The sequence below is a fragment of the Eublepharis macularius genome, chromosome 15 (assembly GCF_028583425.1).
Source record: "Eublepharis macularius isolate TG4126 chromosome 15, MPM_Emac_v1.0, whole genome shotgun sequence".
Taxonomy (NCBI): Eukaryota; Metazoa; Chordata; class Lepidosauria; order Squamata; family Eublepharidae; genus Eublepharis; species Eublepharis macularius.
The window spans coordinates 13236632-13255995 of NC_072804.1; the positions used below are offsets into that span (position 1 = coordinate 13236632).

General features: G+C 47.4%; 1 protein-coding gene across 1 annotated transcript in view; it reads right to left on the reverse strand.

Moving 5' to 3' along the window:
- Positions 1-16105: 16105 nt before the first annotated feature.
- ANAPC4 (anaphase promoting complex subunit 4) overlaps positions 16106-19364 on the reverse strand; it is a 34558-nt gene continuing 31299 nt past the window's right edge. Inside the window, exons 28-29 of the mRNA XM_054999598.1 lie at positions 18718-18841; positions 16106-16752 (exon numbers count right to left, since the gene is read on the reverse strand). Of these exons, the coding sequence (XP_054855573.1) occupies positions 16537-16752; positions 18718-18841 (340 nt within the window). The 3' untranslated portion in view covers positions 16106-16536. The remainder of the gene's footprint in view (positions 16753-18717; positions 18842-19364) is intronic.

Below are 19364 nucleotides of genomic sequence, written 5' to 3' on the forward strand. Positions count from 1 at the left end.
TTTGCTTCAAAGACTGGGAACATTGCAAGAAGGACAATGTTCTATTGTCTTGTCATTTGCTGACTGAAATTTATGCAGAAAGAAAAGAATAATCCTTAAAGAAAACACAAATTGTTTTAATAGAACTGTCAGAAAGGACTAATAATAAATATTTAATCATCATCATAATAACAACTACACTTAATAATACAGAATGTAATGAAGTGGTTCCAAAAGATACTTTGGTAAGGGTGATAGGGAATGTGGATTATACGATTGTGTACTGTCTGTTACTGTATGCTCCTACTATATAATGTAGGCAATACTGAATGTCTCATATTTAAAGGCTTACACTTTGTTTCAGCTTTTTTTTAGCAGTTTCAGACTTCTGCAGTCCAAACCCTACTGCACTGTTTATTGGATGTCCTATCCTGTTGATCATATTTGACTTACACTGTGTAATCTCTCTTGATTTTCAGAGAGAAAGGCTGACTATACATAACATTAATAACGATCATCCTACTATATAAAAAGCCAGCCGTATTGGTGATGATTCACTGTTTAGCCTCGCACGTTGCCAATGACTCTGGCCTCCAGGCTGCTGCAAAGTGCCCACTTGCATTTTTTCCCACAATAGGCTAGTCATTATATGACACATACTCCTTCAAGAACCCTTGTTTTTGGTTTGTTTCTTCCATCAGGAATTCTGAATGAAGTATAGTGCAGTCCTAAACAGATGTATACCTTTTTATGTCCACTGAAATCAATGGGCTTAGAAGGGCTCTCTTCAGAACGGCCCTGCGATTCTGTCACTCCCCTCCTCGCTCCCCCCCCCCACCACATAGGTCTCTCTCTGCCTCTTTCTCTGTTCCTGCTCCTCACCTTTGCCTTCACCTTTGCTCCTTGCTGAGTCCACCAGCCAGTTTCCCATCTCTCAGCAATCCACACATTAATGCACAGCTGCCATAGAAAAACATTGGTACCAACTTCACCATGCGCCTCTGAAACCAATGAGAAAAACAACGCAGGTGTAGCATTGCAGACCTCCTGCCTCCCCCTACCCTCCTGATGACCCCCTCAGACTGAGCCTGAGATGTTTCTACAAAAAAAATATTTAAATGATAGGGTGGTGGGATCCCACTGGGAGCTTGCCACTGATCCACAGACCATATAGAATACACCATCACCAAAGACAGGAGCGGTCGGGCAAGGCAGCAAAAGCACTTGGAGGTAATGCGGAAGCTCCGTGTCGGTCTAGGCCAGCGGCCTCTCACCACATGTGCCACATCTCAAAACTGCAGCAATGCTCAGGTTCTGCAAATGTGATGCGAGTTCAAAATTCTGTAGCCTTAAGGGGCCAACCCAGATTTGACTGTGAACCTCTGCTGGCCTCCCTATTAGTTTTAGGTTGCAGGTGCATTTGTTATTAGACTTAAGCCTAGAGAGGACGGTCAGGTTAAGGACAGAGGCCCTGAAAATCGTGGCTATTAACACAGTCAATATCCTCCACAGACCTCCAGCAGTAAATCCAGGAGTCTTGTTGTGCTTATTGTACATAGGCTTACATGGCAGCAGCTTGGCTATGCAACAAGAAGGCTGTGTGAGCAATGGTTTGGATGCCTCACTGATTGGAGACCAAAGCACTGATAACAGTTTCAATAACAGAAGTTGCTCAGGCATTATTTATCAAGCAAAACTCCTTGTTCCAGGGGTTGGTCAGATGATCAGGCTCAAACAAACATTACAATTAATATGAGACATTACTTCTTACTCCATAGGGAAGGTGCCGTTGGCAGGCTTTTCTACAGGTGGGGTGTTTGGAGCTCATCGAAAGCTTACGTAGGGAAGGCTGCATGGTACAGACAGACTTTGGGAGTTAAGCAGGGGCCGATTAGTCTGGGCTTGGATGGGCTGCTCTACAGAGGGAGGCGGTGACAAACCACCTCTGCTCATCTGCCTTGAAAACCACTTGCTAGGGTTGCATAAGTTGGTTGTCACTTATGCAGCCCTAGCATACGTCTAGCATAACCCGTGTGCACACACACCTCAAGGCATGCAAGCAGCTGTCCTGGTGTGCAATAGTGTCATGGATATAGCTAGAAACAGTTGCTGGATATGACCAAGAAATTAATAGAAGATGCCTTTGCACACAGAAACAGAGCTAGCCCGGCCCCATAACTAGACAGGCCACAAATGGGGTCCAGAGGCCTAGAATCTAACCGCCTTGGAGAGGGGCATAAAACAGAGTCACGCAGCTGTATTGCCATGTGCAGATTAGAAGAGCCCTCTAGCTCATACTAAGGCATACAACGTACCAAGGCCCAGGTGCAGAGAGTCTCTGAGGATGGCAGGAACGTCTAACTAAGTAGAGGCCGGCAACAGTATTCGAAGAGGGCCAAAAGATACTCAGATGTATGAGAAACTTGTAATCGCTAATTCTACATAGACTTTAAGACAAAAAATAGCAAGAATGAACTATTGTTACCTGCTTCAAGATGTTTCAAATATGGATAACCTAGTTAAGATAATAAATTAGCAAAGAATTTGAGTCTTTGAAGCAGCTGTTAAGAGAAGGTTCTGAAACCTTATAAACATGACAGGCTAAATTGAGAGCTTCTCCTTAGAAGGGGCTCCTTGCCTGTGACCTTCATATCTTTAGGTAAGATACTTTTTTGGACTCATCTAATTGCTCTCCTTTAATGATCCCCCAATGTTTTGCACACACTAATTTATTTGCCAGATGAATTCCACCAGAAGATACCTGCTTATTCCTGTTTCCCCCCCCCCCAAAAAACAGCACCCTCTTCCCCTTACAGCAAAGTTCTAAGAAGAAATCCCAGTTACATCTGAAGCAATAAAGTTTATTATTCTTCAGTTAATAGTAACACTTGAGATTAGCTCAAGAAGCTGATTATGGAAATTATAGGCCGATCCATCACTTCAGTCTAAAAATAAAATATTCTATAAATGTCCCATGACCTTTGCCCTTGATGCTTATCTGTTGTAATTCTGCTAAAGTGAGTGGGCGGGTGGTGGTAGTGACCTTGAGTTCATTTGGGGACACTTGCTCTGCTGACACAGAGCTACCAGAAAGGATTATTAGAAAATCAGTTACATAAAAACTCTTGAATTTTATTCTCTTGTTTTAAGGAGAAATTGAGGGGGGAGGGGGAAATTGCTGGGTCACCAGCAAGGCCCTCCCTGCCCACGTTGGGCGTTCTGTTTGTTGCATGGCGGTTTCTGTCCTTTTCTGAGCATGGATCCAGCATTGTGAGTTCACAAGCCGTAGAAGTTAAGATAAACCAATTTTGTAACTAAAATTATTTGGTAAATTTGGCCTGTGGAACACTATTGGGGCCAATCTACATCGCAATTTTTAAAGGGTTCCTGTAGGCATTTGGCTAGCTGCTCCTGAAGATGCAGCTTTGGATCAGAATGAAGCAGCACAAGTTAGTTGTGTTAGAAGAAAACAACTTCCTTATTTTGCCCTCCCACTGCAGCCTTCGGCGCCCCACTGAATAATGCTCCTATGAGTCAGTGAATTCCCAGGAACAGTGGGGGTTGGCAAAATTGGCAGAAATTGTCTTGTCTTCTGTCGTTGGCAGAACTGCTGGTACACCAATGGAACAGCAACTTGAGTCCCCAAGAGATGGCTACCTGGGCCCTTGGGAACGGACCTCTGGACACTCACCGTGAAGGGTCCGTCTCCTCTGACGTAAGGAGGACATCCTGGGTGTTTCCCACCGTCCAATCGGGGAGGCAGGAAAGTTGATCTTTCTTCCTCTTCCTGTGGAGTATGTGTGGGAACAACCCCTCTCTGCTCAGTTCAGGTGTTTCCCCACAGCAGTCAGGATCTCAATCACGATACTATCCTATAGCACTAAGATAAAAAACTTTCAAACAGAGAACTGTCATAACTGTGACAAACTGGAACACTGTCTTAAATAGAACAATCATAACAAAGAGATACCCCAATAGCTGGGATCAGTAAGTCAGAAGAAGAGTTAGAGATAGTATAAGAGACAGTTGAGGGACAAAGAATTTGGGAGGGCAGGATGTCCACCTTACCTCAGAGGAGAAGGACCCTTCACGGTGAGTGTCCAAAGGTCCGTTCTCCCTCTGAGTCGGAGGACATCCTGGGTGCTCCCAAAGCAGTCCCTCTATGATCTGGGTGGGATAAGATCTTCATCCTCTACGATGTGCTGCAGAACTCTTCTCCCAAACGCTGCATCCGCCGACGAGTATGTATGTAGTTGATAGTGTCTGATAAATGTAGAAACTGAGGACCAGGTGGCTGCTCTGCAGATCTCTTCTACTGAGGCATTTCTTCTTAATGCTGCATTGGTAGCCGCACACCTGGCAGAGTGAGCTGTAATTCCATTCGGAATCTCCATCTTGAGAGCCCTGTATGCCTCTCTTATGCAGGTCTTGATGCCATAGGCAATGGAATTTGAAGACATACGCTGCCCTAGTTTAGGTGGAGAGATATTAACGAATAGTGAGTCCGTCTTGCGTAAATCTTCTGTTCTGATAACGTACGTTTTGAGAGTCCTGCGCTCATCCAGATTGTGCCACTCTCGTTCCCTTGGGTGTTTAGGATCCGGACAGAACGAAGGTACAAGGCTACAAGTGTCTATATACCAATGCCCAAAGTATGGGCAATAAGAAAGAAGAGCTTGAGCTTCTATTGCAAACAGAGGGCTACGATATAGTAGGAATTACTGAGACTTGGTGGGATGATTCCCATGACTGGAATGTGCTAGTGGATGGGTATGAGTTGTTCAAGAAAAACCGGAAGTGTAGAAGAGGAGGTAGAGTGGCGTTGTATGTGAGGAGAGGGCTTGACTGTCAAGAAGTTATGGAGAATGGGGCGGACAGCCCAGTGGAAAGTGTATGGGTAGAAATAAGGGGAGGAAGGACAAAGAGTATGATTGTTGGAGTCTGCTACAGACCACCTGACCAGCGAGAAGAAACGGATGCTGCCCTCTTTGAACAGATTGGTAGAGTATCCAGACATCAGAACCTTGTACATATGGGTGACTTCAACTTCCCTGATGTGTGCTGGGAGACAGGCTCAGCAAAGCGTCATGAATCATGCAATTTCCTGACCTGCCTGGCCGATAACTTCCTTTTTCAAAAGGTGGAGGAAGTTACAAGGGGTTCGGCCATACTAGACTTGATATTAACCACCAGGGAAGAATTAGTAGATGAGATGAAGGTGGTGGGGACCTTAGGGGGAAGTGACCATGTCCTCCTTGAATTCCAGTTGCTGTGGGGAGCCAAGGAAGTTCGTAGCCAGACTCATAGGTTAGATTTTCGTAGGGCCAACTTTGATGAACTCAGAGGCTTGATGAGAGTCATTCCGTGGGGGAGTGTGCTGGAAGGGAAAGAAGCGAGTGAAGGGTGGGCCCTTCTCAAACACGAGCTTTTGCAAGCTCAAGCCCTCACTATCCCAGCAAGACGGAAACATGGTAAGGGCTCCAAGAAACTGATGTGGATGTACAGAGAGCTCCAGAATAAGCTAAGGGAGAAAAAGGAAATGTTCAGGAAATGGAGAGAAGGACAGACCTCTAAAAGGAGTATATGAGGGTTACTAGGTACTGCAGATCAGCCATCAGGGAGGCCAAAGCTCAGTACGAGCTGGGTCTGGCCAGGAGGGCTCGCTACAATAACAAAAACTTCTACAGATATGTGAGAAGCAAACGCAAGGTAAAAGAGGCAATTGGACCGCTGTTGGGAGTAGATGGAGAAACTCTGAGGCAGGACAGAAAAAAAGCAGACAGGCTTAATGACTTCTTTGCCTCTGTTTTCTCCCTGAAGAACTCAGGCACATCTAGAGATAGTAGAAAATGTGGCAGGACACCTGAATGGCTAATTGACACTGACAGAGAGGTTGTGGAGAGGCATCTGGCTGCATTGGATGAATACAAATCCCCTGGGCTGGATGGGGTGCACCCAAGAATGCTGAAAGAACTTTCTAGAGAACTTGCAGAACCCCTGTCCATCATCTTCAAGGCCTCCTGGAGGACTGGGGATGTGCCACAAGATTGGAGAAGAGCAAATGTTATCCCAATCTTTAAGGAAGGGAAGAAGGATGACCCGGGAAACTACAGGCCAATCAGTCTGACTTCTGTTGCTGGGAAGATATTAGAACAGATTTTAAAGGGATCAATCTGTAAGCATCTGAAGGACCGCTCAGTGATCCGGGGAAGTCAGCATGGTTTTGTTCCTAACAAATCTTGCCAGACCAACCTGGTTTCCTTCTTTGATCGAGTGACCAGCTTACTGGATTGGGGGAACTCTGTTGACGTGATTTGTCTGGATTTCAGTAAAGCTTTTGATAAAGTCCCCCATGACATTCTGATGGGCAAACTGGAAGACTGTGGACAGTTTGGTGGATAGGGAACTGGTTAGAGGACCGCACTCAAAGAGTGGTGGTCAACGGCATTTCATCAGATTGGAGGGAGGTGTCCAGTGGGATGCCGCAGGGCTCGGTTTTGGGCCCGGTACTTTTCAATATTTTTATCAATGATCTGGATGAAGGAGTGGAAGGGCTGCTCATTAAATTTGCTGATGATACCAAATTGGGAGGAGTAGCAAACACCCAAGAAGATAGAAGTAAAATTCAACAAGACCTGAATACTCTGGAGAAGTGGGCAGCTGTGAATAGGATGCAATTCAACAAAGACAAGTGCACAGTATTACATCTGGGCCACAAAAATGGGAAGCACAAATACTGGATGGGGGATACACTTCTGGGCAGTAGTATATGAGAAAGGGATCTTGGGGTAAGAGTGGACTGTAAACTAAATATGAGCAGTCAGTGTGATGCGGTGGGAAAAAAGGCTAATTCAATCTTGGGTTGTATCAAACGGGCCATAGCGTCGAAATCGCAGGAGGTCATAGCCCCTCTCTATACTGCCTTGGTCAGGCTGCACCTGGAGTATTGTGTGCAGTTCTGGAGGCCTCACTTCAAAAAGGATGTGGCCAAAATCGAGAGGGTGCAGAGGAGAGCGACGAGGATGATCAGGGGTCTGGAGACTGAGCCCTACAATGAAAGGCTAAGGGCTTTGGGAATGTTTAGTTAGGAGAAGAGGAGGTTGAGGGGGGACATGATTACTCTCTTTAAATATTTGAAAGGCTGTCATTTGGAGGAGGGCAAGGAGCTGTTTCAGTTGGCAGCAGAGGGTAGGACGCGAAGCAATGGGCTTAAATTACATGCACAAAGGTACCAGCTGGATATTAGGAAGAACTTTTTCACGGTCAGAGTAGTTCAAAAGTGGAATCAGCTGCCTAGGGAGGTGGTGAGTTTTCAAGAAGAGGCTGGATGAATACTTGTCAGAGATGCTCATCCTGCACTGGGCAGGGGGTTGGACTAGATGGTGTGTATGGCCCCTTCCAACTCTATGATTCTATGATAAGGGAGATTAATCTCCTGTGTCCGATGAAACCTCGAGTAAGCTTTGGGTAAGAAAGTAGGATCCATTCTCACAACTACTTTATCTTTGTGGAATATGCACAAGTCTGATCTTATGGAAAGAGCGCTCAACTCTAAAATTCTCCATGCTGATGTAATAGCAACAAGGAATATAGTATTTAGTTTCAGCCATCTGATAGGGATGTCCCTTATCGGTTCAAACGGAGCCCTGGTGAGAGCTGACAGGACCACATGGAGCCGCCAGGTAGGGAAGCAATGTACCACTGGAGGGTTGAGTAAGGTAGCTCTCCGAAGAAACTTCCTAACATGAGGATGCGCCGTTAGTGAAGTCCTCTCAATCCTAGGAACTATCGTGTTAATTGCTGCGATCTGTTTCTTCATGGTAGCCGGTTTCAAACCTCTGTGCAGACCCTCCTGCTGGAAGCCCAGGATGTCACTTAAAGATGGAGACATCGGGTCTATTTTCTTGCGTTTACTCCAACAGACAAAGGCTTTCCACGTGGAGTTGTAGATCCTATTTGTAGACTTCTTTCTCGACGCCAGGATAGTGTCGGTTTCGTTTCGTTTTCCCGGCCATGTTGGACGTTCCTCTCCGCAGGTCCGGGGGGAACTGTCTGAGCAGCCTGACTGGGCGGTTGACCCGCGAGGGTTAACCTCCAGGACTCCCAGTGAGGGAGCCTGGATCCGGGGCGCCGCGGGAAGAACCCCCTGAAAGCAATGCAGGGGGTAAATTGCCCGTTTGCTCCAATGGAGGCCGGCAGACTTGCGCAGCACCGCGTGTGCTGCCGGGCCATGGAGAACGGCAATAAGCAGATTTAAGGTGAAAGCCTGTAAGTAAGCGAATCCCTTCTGATTCTTAAGCGTATGCGAAGGATTGGTGGGAGCTGAAGCTAAGAAGGCGCGGATTTCTTCCCCCTTTACCGAGTTTTGGAACTCAGTTGGCGTCCCCCCCCCCCAAGATGGCAATGAAAAAGCAGAGCCCAGCAATGAGTAAATCGGTGATGGCGACGCTACAGGGGAAGGGGGAAACTTTGGAAGAGTTGGTGAGACGAGCAGTTTTCGATGCTGTGCAGCCCTTTGTAGTGAAACTGAATGAAATGGGGCAAAAGGTTGATTCAGTGGAGAGCGAGGTGAAAGCCATTAAAGAAACAGCGACCGGAGCAGAGCAGTCTGCGCACGAGAACGCAGTACTCATGAAAGCAACAAGTAAGGAAGTGAAGCTTTTGGAGAATCAATTAATAGGATTGCAAGTGGACCGTGCCCAAACGGAATGTAAAAGAGGAGGAAAATGAAAATTTAAAAGATGTGGTGTCTGGACTTTTGGCGACATTCGCAGAGGCAACTAGAGTTAAAAAGCGACATCTTGGAGGTCCGGAAGACATCTTCAAAGTATGTAATGAAGCGGCAGCTGCCTCGCGAGATTATTATTGACTTTTCATCTAGGAAGACTCGGGACACCATCTTATATAATTCGTACAATGTGGACTTGGATTATTTGGGCAACAAGGTTAAAATTTTGAAGGATGTTCCATTTTTGGCTCGTAAAAGAAGATTCAAGTATAAAGGACTTGCGGCTTTCTTGAGGAAATGTGATGTGAAATATAAATGGTTGTTTCCAGAAGGCGTTTTGTTTAGTTATAAGGATCAAACTTACTAAGATTACATCGGAAGCCCAGCTGACAGACTTTTTGTTCAATCATCAGGAGTTCCATCAAGACGAACGTCCAAAGTCTGAAGGGGAAGGTGGGGGGGAGGAGAGAGCGGACACAGCTGCTCCAGCTGCGCAGAGAGAATTGAGACCGAGACGCAAGGGGGGGGGGGGGGAGAAGATCTGATCCTGAATATGGCTTGTACTGTATAAGATCTACTAATCTGATCGCATGTTAGAAAGTTAACTTTTAAGAAAAATTGCAGCATGAAGGGAATACAAGAGATGTAGTGTAGTGTTTATTGTTTGTATGTTGCTCTTCCCCCTTTCCCAGCCCCCCTCCCCTTTTTTCCCCTTTTTCTTTCCCTTGTATTTTTGTAGTTTTTTGTAGTTTTCTGTTAGATATTAAAAAATAAAAATTTTCAAAAAAAAAAAAGGATAGTGTCAACAATCCATGATTGGTAGCCTACTTGAAGAAGAGATCTCCTTTCAATTTCCAGCCTGTCAAGGACCACCACTCCGGGTGGGGGTGCCATATTGGCCCCTGTTGAAGTAGGTCCGGTCGCACTGGCAGGCGGAGAGAAGGAAGAACTGATAATAGGAGTAGAGTTGAGAACCAGGGTCTTCTGGACCAGTAAGTGGCTACCAGAATTATTGTTGCTCCTTGATCTTGAATCCTTCGTAGGAGTTTTGGGAGCACTGGCAGAGGAGGGAATGCATAAAGGAGAGCCTTGGGTCATTGCGATGTCATGGTGTCTGTGCCCTCCGCTGCCGGATGGAAGTACCTGGTGAGGTATCTTGGGACTTGATGATTTTGAGGCGATACGAAGAGATCTACTGTTGGTGTGCCGAAGTGGACTGAAAGAAGCTCGAACATCTCTCTGTTGAGGGACCATTCTCCCGGGTGCAGGGACTCCTGACTCAGCCAGTCTGCCTGTATATTGCACACACCCCTGATGTGCTCCGCTTGGAGAGACAGAAGGTTGTTCTCCGCCCAGCTGGTGATTCTATTTGCCTCCTTCTGTAGACAGGAGGATTTAGAGTCCCCCTGCCTGTTGATATAGGCTTTGGCTGCCACATTGTCCGTACGAATAAGAACATGAGAGGAAGCTATTTGGTCCCTGAACTGTATGAGAGCCAGGTAGATCGCCCTCATCTCTAGCACATTGATAGGCAATTTCCGCTCGATCTGGGACCAGAGTCCCTGTCTGGGAAGACCTTCCATCGTTGCGCCCCAGCCCAACAGGCTGGAGTCCATGAAGATCTGGATACACTGAGAAGTGAGAAAACTCTTGCCTTGTCTGAGGTTGTTGTTGATAGTCCATCAACGAAGGCTGTTCTTGACAACCAGGGGCACAAGTATCTTGATGGCTTTCCTCTGGGCTATCTGTAGCTGGTAAGGCCTTAACAGAGCTTGCAGTGGTCTGGCATGAAAGCGGCCCCAGTAAATGGCTTCTGAGTTGGCCACGAGAAGGCCCAGCAGTTTGGTCAACTCCACGATGAAGGATCTTTGTTGTTTGATGATAGCTGTCAACTTCTTGGTTTTCTTGATCTTCTCCTCTGGTAGGGTGAAGGTACCCTCCTGTGTTCTGATTATCAGTCCCAGGTGTTCTAACCTTTGAGATGGTTGCAAGGAGCACTTGGTCTTGTTTATCAGGAAAATGTGATGCTCCAGGAAGTGAATTGCCAGTAGTGTGTCTCTGATGGAAGAGTCCTGGGACCTTGATCTTATTAGAATATCGTCCAGATATGGGTGCAAGTGAAGACCCATCTCTTGTAGTTTGACAATAGGGACCACCAGTAGCTTTGTGAAAACTCTTGGTGCCGTTGCCAGGCCAAAAAGCATGGCTCGAAACTGGAAGTGCATGTTTCTGACACAGAATCTGAGGAACCGCCGGTGAGGAGGAGCAATGGGGACGTGGAGGTACGCTTCCGTCAAGTCTATGGACGTCAGATACTCCCCTTGACGTAGGGTCTCCGCAATGGAGCGAAGTGTTTCCATCCTGAAGTGTCGAAGTTTGATGAACCGATTTACGAACTTCAAGTCTAGGATGGACCTACAGTCCCCATTCTTCTTGGGCACGGTAAAGAAGATGGAGTATACCCCCGTTCCTCTCGTGTTGAGGGACCTGTTCCACAGCTCTAATGTCGATCAGGTGGCAAATAGCTTTGATTGTAACTGATCGCCTGCTTGGATCTTTCTTGAGTGGCGAGAGTAGAAATCGATCTGGTGGAAGAGAGGAGAATTCTGTTAAGTAGCCAGAAGATACCACTTCCATGGCCCAAGCATCCACCTGAGAGTCTGCCCAAGCTTGGTGAAAAAGAAGCAGTCTCCCTCCCACTGGAGTTTCCCTCGAGTCAGGGCTTCTGACCTTTGTCCTCCGGGTCTGACCTGAAGTTGCGGCCACCCAGGTTCTTGTGTGATCTATTAGTGAAGGAACCCCTGTGAGACTGTGATCTCGGGAAGGTCCAAGTTCTTTTGGTCTCTTGTCGCTGCCTAGGTAGAGTGTGGCATGTTCGGAAAGACTGAAACTGGAATGTGCGTCCGTCATTCCTCCTCAGCGAACGTGGTAGAGCTTTCTTTTTGTCTCTCGTCTCCACTAGTATCTTGTCAAGCTGCTCTCCGAACAACTTTCTCCCCTGGTACGGATAAGACATCAAAATCACCTTGGATTGGATGTCAGCTTGCCAGGCCCTGAGCCACAGGAAACTCCGTGCAACTGTGGCTGATGCCATTGCTCTGGAAGAAAAGGACATCACATCAAGTGTGGCATCTGCAGCGAATGTGCTAGCCTTTAGAATCCTGTTGGCCCCCTCCAGCAGGCGTTTGTTGTTCTCGGGCAATAGTTGGATCATTCTCCTGATCCAGACCACAGACGCTCTCGACACTGTAGACGCTACGGCTGAAGCTTTGATTGCCATAGCGAGCGCCTCATGTGTTCTCTTCAATGCTATTTATCCCTTTTTATCCAGACTGTCCTTTATTGTGCCTTGGCCATCCTCGGAAAGGAGGCCTTGAGATTGCAGCGCAGCTACTGGGGCTTCGATAGCCGGTACCTGTGAGAGCTCGGTAGCAAAGTTAGGAAGAGAGTATAGCTTCTTAACATTATTAGAAAAATGTTTGCAAGATGCTGGTGTGGCCCACTCTGCTTTTCACTGTCGCTCATAATATTCAGGAAAAGGAAAGACCCTGGACCTCTCTTCAGATCTAGGAAAGAATTCCTTATTTCCCTTGGGCCTGATCTTGGGGCCCCTAGGGGCCAGGTCTTCCTCCTCCCTATGTGTCTCTTGTAAGTCTAGAGAAGATAGGGTTTTTGCCAGAAGATACTGGTAATCCTCTGCTTGGAATAGTCTGTTTGACTGTTCTGGGCCGGCAGACTCATCCTCCTGTTCCTCCTCTGGTAGGAAGTCCCCAACATCGGCGTCCTCACTAGGGGAGGGATCTTCCTCCAGCCAGCCCTTCATTCTATTTAAGGTGGCGCTGGATGGGGTCTTTCTTGCTGCTTTGGTGGGCCAGGATGAGCCGTGGCTTGAGGTCCCCGGGGGGGGGGGTCTTGGAAACCCATGGAGAAAGAGGCCTGAGTGGGCTGGGGGCGCTCAGCATTACACAAAGAATCTCTTCCCTCAACGTTCGTCTAAGAACCGACATAAATTCAGGGGGCATAGTAGGAGAGGCGGCACTTACTTGGCTCTCTTGGTCGGTTTTAAAAGCATCTGAGCATTGATTCAGTCCTATTTCTCCCACTGGGAGGTTGGGAAGCGCGCCTTTTGGCTTAGGCGGGAAAACGCTAGCCATGCCGGTTTTTGCAGCCAAAATGGAGCTCCTTCCGTCAATGCTGCACTGATCCTTCAGGCTCTGGCTCATGGAACTCCAGGGCTCCCTCTGTAGCAAGCGGGGCCATTTTTTGGAGGGCTGGTTCTCCTCTGAAGCCTGCTTCTCGTCGGGGAGCTGCTCAGCCTCGAAAGGTAAGCCAGCGCTGGCTGGGCTCATTCCCGCCATCGGTAAGACGGCTCCCGAGGAATGGCCCGCCCTCTCCAGAAAGCTGTCCTCCGATTCCGACAATTCGGCCGAGGCCATTCTTCCTTTAAATCTTCTCCTTGCTTTCGCTCAAGAGGACAGGAGAATAGAGTGGAAGCGGAAGGGAAATAAAGATGAATAAGAAGAGGAAGTAGATATAAGAGTTAGCGGTAGGAATTATTATAGAAGGCAGTTAAGAGCTAGCCTAGAACAGAACAGTTCGCCCCTGAGGCAGGAAATGAACTGAGCAGAGGGGGTGTTCCCACACATACTCTACAGGAAGAGGAAGAAAGATCAACTTTCCTGCCTCCCCGTTTGGACAGTGGGAAACACCCAGGATGTCCTCAGAGGGAGAACCAAAATTCTACCAGGGCTCTTGCTGTGATGTTCAAAGCACTCAAGCAGTCTGTTATCTTGTTCAGACTCTTAACGATTCTGTAACACAGGTGACTTACGCATCTTATTTTACACCATCTATGGATGAGGCGGAGGAAATTATTAGACTGAACCTATCCAAAACTGAGGACACTTTCCTGTAAGTTTATCAGCTCCATACCAATAAAACAAGCGAAGAACAAAGCCACTAGTGTGCAAACTCCCATCAAACAGCAAATGGTAGCTCTGGCCAGCAGCCAGGCTCCTAAGCATGTGGCTGACTCTTCATAAGAATCTTTCTAGTGGCCATTTCCGTCATCTGCCCCAACAGGGCAAGCCCAAGTAACTTTTGAAAGGAATGGACGACATCTCGTCTAATACTGCATGAAGGTCCAAGAACTGGTATGAAAAAAAGCAGAGAGAAGGGGTCCAAGAGGCTCAAAACATACTGAAGAAAATGGGAAGCCAAGTGAGGATAATGGAGGTATATACCTTTGACAACCAAAAGTGTCCGAAATTTGAAATAAGGCTATGGTAATCAATTCATATGCTTGGAAATAAAACGTACCATAACCAAGGCCAAGAGCTATTACAAGTGTTCGGGGAAAAAGGACGGTGAAAGAAAAAGTATTCCTCCCCATCCCCAAAGGAGTGAAAAGCACCCTTCCACACGGGAAATGTGTGTTTTCTCCCACTGAAGAAACAAGGCAGCATTCAGACAAGAACCAGAACTGTAAGGGACTGCCGTGCAAGTTACTCATGCCCTGTCTCTGTCTCTGTCTCACAGCTTCCTTTGGCCTTCTGGAGGACCTTCCAATCAACAAAGATCCCTTACAATCACAGCAGAATTCTCCATTTATTTATTTATGAAGACTGGAGAGTCTTATTGGTGATATTTATAAAATTTTCATACGCAAACCTGAAGGGTGCACTCTTTCAAATATTAAAAAAAATCTGTTTCCAGTTATACAGTCACCAGCTACTTAGAAAAAAGGCTTATGGTTGTATTTTCAAGTGAGTCGGACTGAGATAAGACTAGGATCAGAGGTCCCAAACATGGAACCCGCTGACACCTTTCCTGGTGTCTGCCAAGTGTTTTTATAAAGTGAGGGGACCAGATGGTGCTTCTGCCAAGCAAAACTCCTGATTGATTGTGCAGGTATTAAAAAAGCTTTCTGTATGCAAGACAGTATTTTAAAACAATATGTTCACTTAAAGAGGCATCCTGTTAAACAGAGTTTCTACCTGAAATACTGAAGATTTCCTACTGAAGTTATGCATAACCAGGGCTTTTTTTGAGCCAGAAAACCCTGGAGTGCCCCACTGGTGTCAAGTGGGTATATTTAAAATGCCCTGTTTTGACCAACTTGGGTCAAAACAGCCTGGATCGAGCTGCTGCCAGGCGGAGAAGGGTTCCCCCACCCAGCAGCAGCCCATTCCAGGCCAACTTGGGCCCGATCCGGGCCGTTTCTGGCCATTTTGGTTCTAAAATGCCCTGGATCGGGGCCAAAGCGGCAAGGATCAGGATGCTTCTGGGTGGAAGACCGTCCCAATTCTGCCTGTTTCGGCCCCAATCCGGGCTATTTCAGGCCCTTTTTTCAGGCTCAAAATGGCCAGGATCAGGCCCAAAACGGCCAGTATTGGGCCCGTTAGGCGAGGGAAGACTCCCCTGCCTGGCAGCAGCCCGATCCTGGTCATTTTGTTCCCCTTTCAGCCATTTTGGGCTTAATTCAGGTCTGAAATGGCCAGGATCAGGCCCCAAACAGCCAGGATTGGGTCTCTGCTGGGCAGGGGAACACTCCCCCCGTCCGGCAGTGGCCCGATCCTGGCCTTTTTGGGCCCCTTTTGGCCTTTCTGGGCGCAATTCAGACCCCAAACAGCCATCATCAGCCCACTGCCCGGTGGGGGGGTGCTCTCCTGTGTGGCAGCAGCCCGTTCCAGGCCGATCCGAGCTGCTTCTGGCCCATTTTGTGCCCAGAACAGCCAGATTCAGGCTGCTGCTGGGCGGGGGAGTGCTCTACCATGTAGCGGCAGCCTGTTCCAGGCTGATCTGGGCTGTTTTGAGCTTGTTTTGGCCCAATTTGGGCCCGAAATGGCCCAGATCCGGCCACTGCCAGGCAGGGGTGTGCTTCCCCGTGGCAGAACAGCCCGTTCTGTGCCAATCTGGGCTGAATTGGACCCCACCCCCCCAATGGAGCACAGGAGCACTCCCAGGGTGGCCGTGGCCTGAGTGATGACGTCACTTCCCAGAAGTGCAGTCCTGGAAGCATGCGCATATACTGAGCGGCATCCCACCTCCTCCCTGGAGTGGCCCCGGGTGAGAGTTCCCCCACCTCTTTCCCAGGAAAAAAAGCCCTGCTTTTGCTCCCTGACATTCTGCAGTTGGCCCCGCCTCCTGCAGCAGCCATTTTGTGGTTGTACCTACCACCCTGTGTCAGAATTCCAAAGGTGCCCACAGGTTTAAAAAGGTTGGTGACCCTTGGACTAAGTGGTGAAATGGACCCTGGGGATTTAGAATGACCAAAAAATACTTTCCATCATTTTAACAGGATTTAAAAAAAAAACATTACAACTTTTCAACACCACCTGGTTATAAATTAGCAAAAGTGATGGGGAATATGAAATTAGAAGTAAGTGATGCAGTCACTGCAGAAAAATAATCTCTTTTTAATTTATCATCCAATACAAAATACACTAACTGAAAACAAGACAGAATTCCCTCTTGTGCAGTTTCTTTCAAGAAGCAAGAGGCAACTATCCATGATCGTCACACACAGGTGGCACCGAAGGCAAGAAATGTGAACATGGCAGGGAAAGAGGAGAAAAGGGAGGAAGGAGGAAGCAGCGGCGACAGGGAGGAGACGCGGGGGCTCCGCACTGCAGGAGACAGAAAGCAGCAAAACGCTTTTGCACAATGAACAGGAGGAAGGCGGCTTTTGTCTTTCCCTGCATTTACTCAGGTAATGCAGCTGTCACACAAGAAATAAGAGATTTGGAAAACAATTTTTTTTAAAAGAAGAAAAGTCTGAAAAGCCAACTTCTCTCTGTGTGGCAAAGCATGAAAATGAACGTTGCTCCTCAGGTATCCAGGCTTGATTCACGTTCTTCTGCTCCATCTGCTTGCTTGGCAGCAGCCACACAAACACTGTTGTAGGGAATGTCTGCAGACTGGCTGAGCTCCTCCTGCTCTGCTTCCCCGTGCTGAGCTGATTCTTCCTCCTCCTCCTCTTCGGCTTCTCCATCATCTTCCACGTCCATTTCGAACACTCGCACGTGCCGGAGGTTTGAACTCAGCTAGGGAAATAAGTTAAGAGAGATGCTGTTGACGAATGACAAGGACTTTAAACTTAATTACAAATACTGTCAAAAAGCACTTTGAAAACCTTAAGAACTGTTTCCTAACCATTAAAGCAATTCCAGTATTCACACTGCCATACTGTTTCAGAAAAGAGAAATGAATATTCTGATTTGCCAATCTTCAGTGTTGTTATAGAGAATTAAAGTTGCAGAACCGTTCTCATTTTCTTACAGCTTTCAAGTTTCATGCGGACTCTAGAAGCTAATTCTTGCATTGTGGCCACCAGCTGGAAGCCACAGGAAATGCATTTTTGTAGTGCTGGCCCTGATGTGGAAGCACTAGTCCACGTGGATCACCTGTCCTCATGTGCATTTTTCCTGTGCTGATGTTGTGCCAATCTTTAGCTGTAGCTGGCCTTGGAATTGAAACATGGCTTTCATGAAGACAACCTTTACAGCTGCCAAAACGGACCATCACCACGCAGCAGTGTTTCTAGCAACTTCCACACGGTAGTTTTAGGTTCCACATTCCAGACTTTATACTTCAGAATCACAAGTTAAATTCCTTCTGGCCTATGCTGCTCAGAAGCACTCTAAGGGGCTGACACAGAACTCCCCTTTCCCTCTCTGAGGCCTGAACCGTAAGTTCCTTGTGCAGAAGTAATTCATTTTATGCCCTTCAAAAAGGAACAGGTGTCATCTGAGTGGTGGTGGAAAGGTGCCTTTGAGTCCTTCAGAAAATAACTTAAATCTCCAGTAATTAAAAGTGGATCAAAAAAAGATGGGAGTTTTCTAAAACAGACCCAAGTCCTCCATGAAGTTTTACTGACAGAAAAGTTTGATTTTCTTAACTTCAACCCATGTACTATTCTTATACTGCTAAATTTGAACCCGTTTTGCTTATGACCTGTTGGTCTGTGAGTATGAAATAAAGAATCAATCAATATACTGCTGAATAAGATCCCTGAAGTAATATATCAATTAAGTTCAGCTCTTTTAACAGTACTCAATTAATTGCTTTATTCATGACTAGCAACAAAGCCCATTGTGGAAAAAAATACAACGGGCTCTAGAAAGGGGAGGGTAGGCAGGTGGGTATTGCCGCCTGCTCCACTCCTGATCCCTGTTGAGTGAAGGGGGTGCATTGCCGCCTGCTCCGTGCCTGATCTCGGCCGGGTGAAGGCGGGCAGGAATTGCCACCTGCTCCATGCCTGATCCTGGCCATGTGAGAGGGTGGCAGGCATTGCCGCCTTCTCCTGAAGGGTGGTGGGCATTACCGCCTGCTCTGCACCTGATCCAGGCCGGGGAAAGGGGGGGGGGACATTGTTGCCTGCTCCGTGCCCGATTCCAGCCAGGTGAGGGGCAGGCAAGCATTGCTGCCTGATCTGCGCCTGATTCCCACCGGGGAAGGGGGGGCGGGCATTGCCACCTTCTCTGTGCCCGATTCCGGCAGGGTGAAGGAGGATAGGCATTGCCACCTGCTCTGCAATTGATCCTGGCAGGGTGAAGGGTTGGAGGGCATTGCCGCCTGCTCCACATCTGATTCCCACTGGATGAAGGGGGGCGGGCATTGCCACCTGTTCTGCACCCCAGTTGCTCCTGGATGAAGGCGGGGGGGGGGGAGCAGTTGGACATTGCTACCTCCTCCCCACCCCAATTGCTGCCAGGTAAAGGTGGGGGCCAGGGGGGAGCAATGGGCCGCCTCGCCTGTGCTTCCCGTCGTGGTGCACTCTCAAGGCATGGGCTTCCTTGCCTGGGCTTCCCACCGCAGCAGCACCCTCTAGCAGCGCACCAGGATAAGAAGTGAGTCATCTGGAATACAGCTTGCCTTGTATAAATAGGATACCAGAAAAAAGTAAGGCTGTGATTCTATGCACATGTCCTTGGGAGGAAGGCCCACCCAAGTTTTCTGAGCCAGTGCGCATAGGATCAGACTGCAAGATCTATCAGCATGAGACTTACCACACAAGAAACTTTCCGAATGCCATTCACGGCCACAAACTGGGCTTTCATGTTCTCCAGCACCCGCCACTGACTCTGTATGCTGACAGTATGGGTTGGAACGTTATCAGCTTGCTCATCCAACCTAGTGGAGACCCAAGAAAGGAAAAGTCTACAGGAAGTCTACAACCCATTCTTAACTTCAAATAAAATCTGAAACTTTACTCGCCACTTCCATATAATGCAAACAGCACATCGTCTTTTGGCACATAACCAGAATTTACCATTGTTCTTTCTCTTCTACTTCACCATTTGCAGCAAAACAAAATATGGAAAAATACACTGACTTCACTGTCAGTATCTGAAAAATATTTAAAGTAATAGTCCTTCTATTCAAATACATACCTTAATGTGATGGCATTTAACATTTTAACAGTGTAAATATGCTCAGAAAAGTCCGTACACAATAATTACTATGAATACAAGAGAAGAAATCGTTCATCTACTCATGCATCCTGTTTCTAATCAGACGCTTGTAGAAAACCAACAAGCAGGCGATGAAGGCAACTGTTCTCCGCCCCCCCCCCCCCGCCACTATCCTCCAGAAGTGGGCACTCAGAGATTGTTTCTGACCATGGAGTTAATTACAGTTCATAGCCATTAGCGGA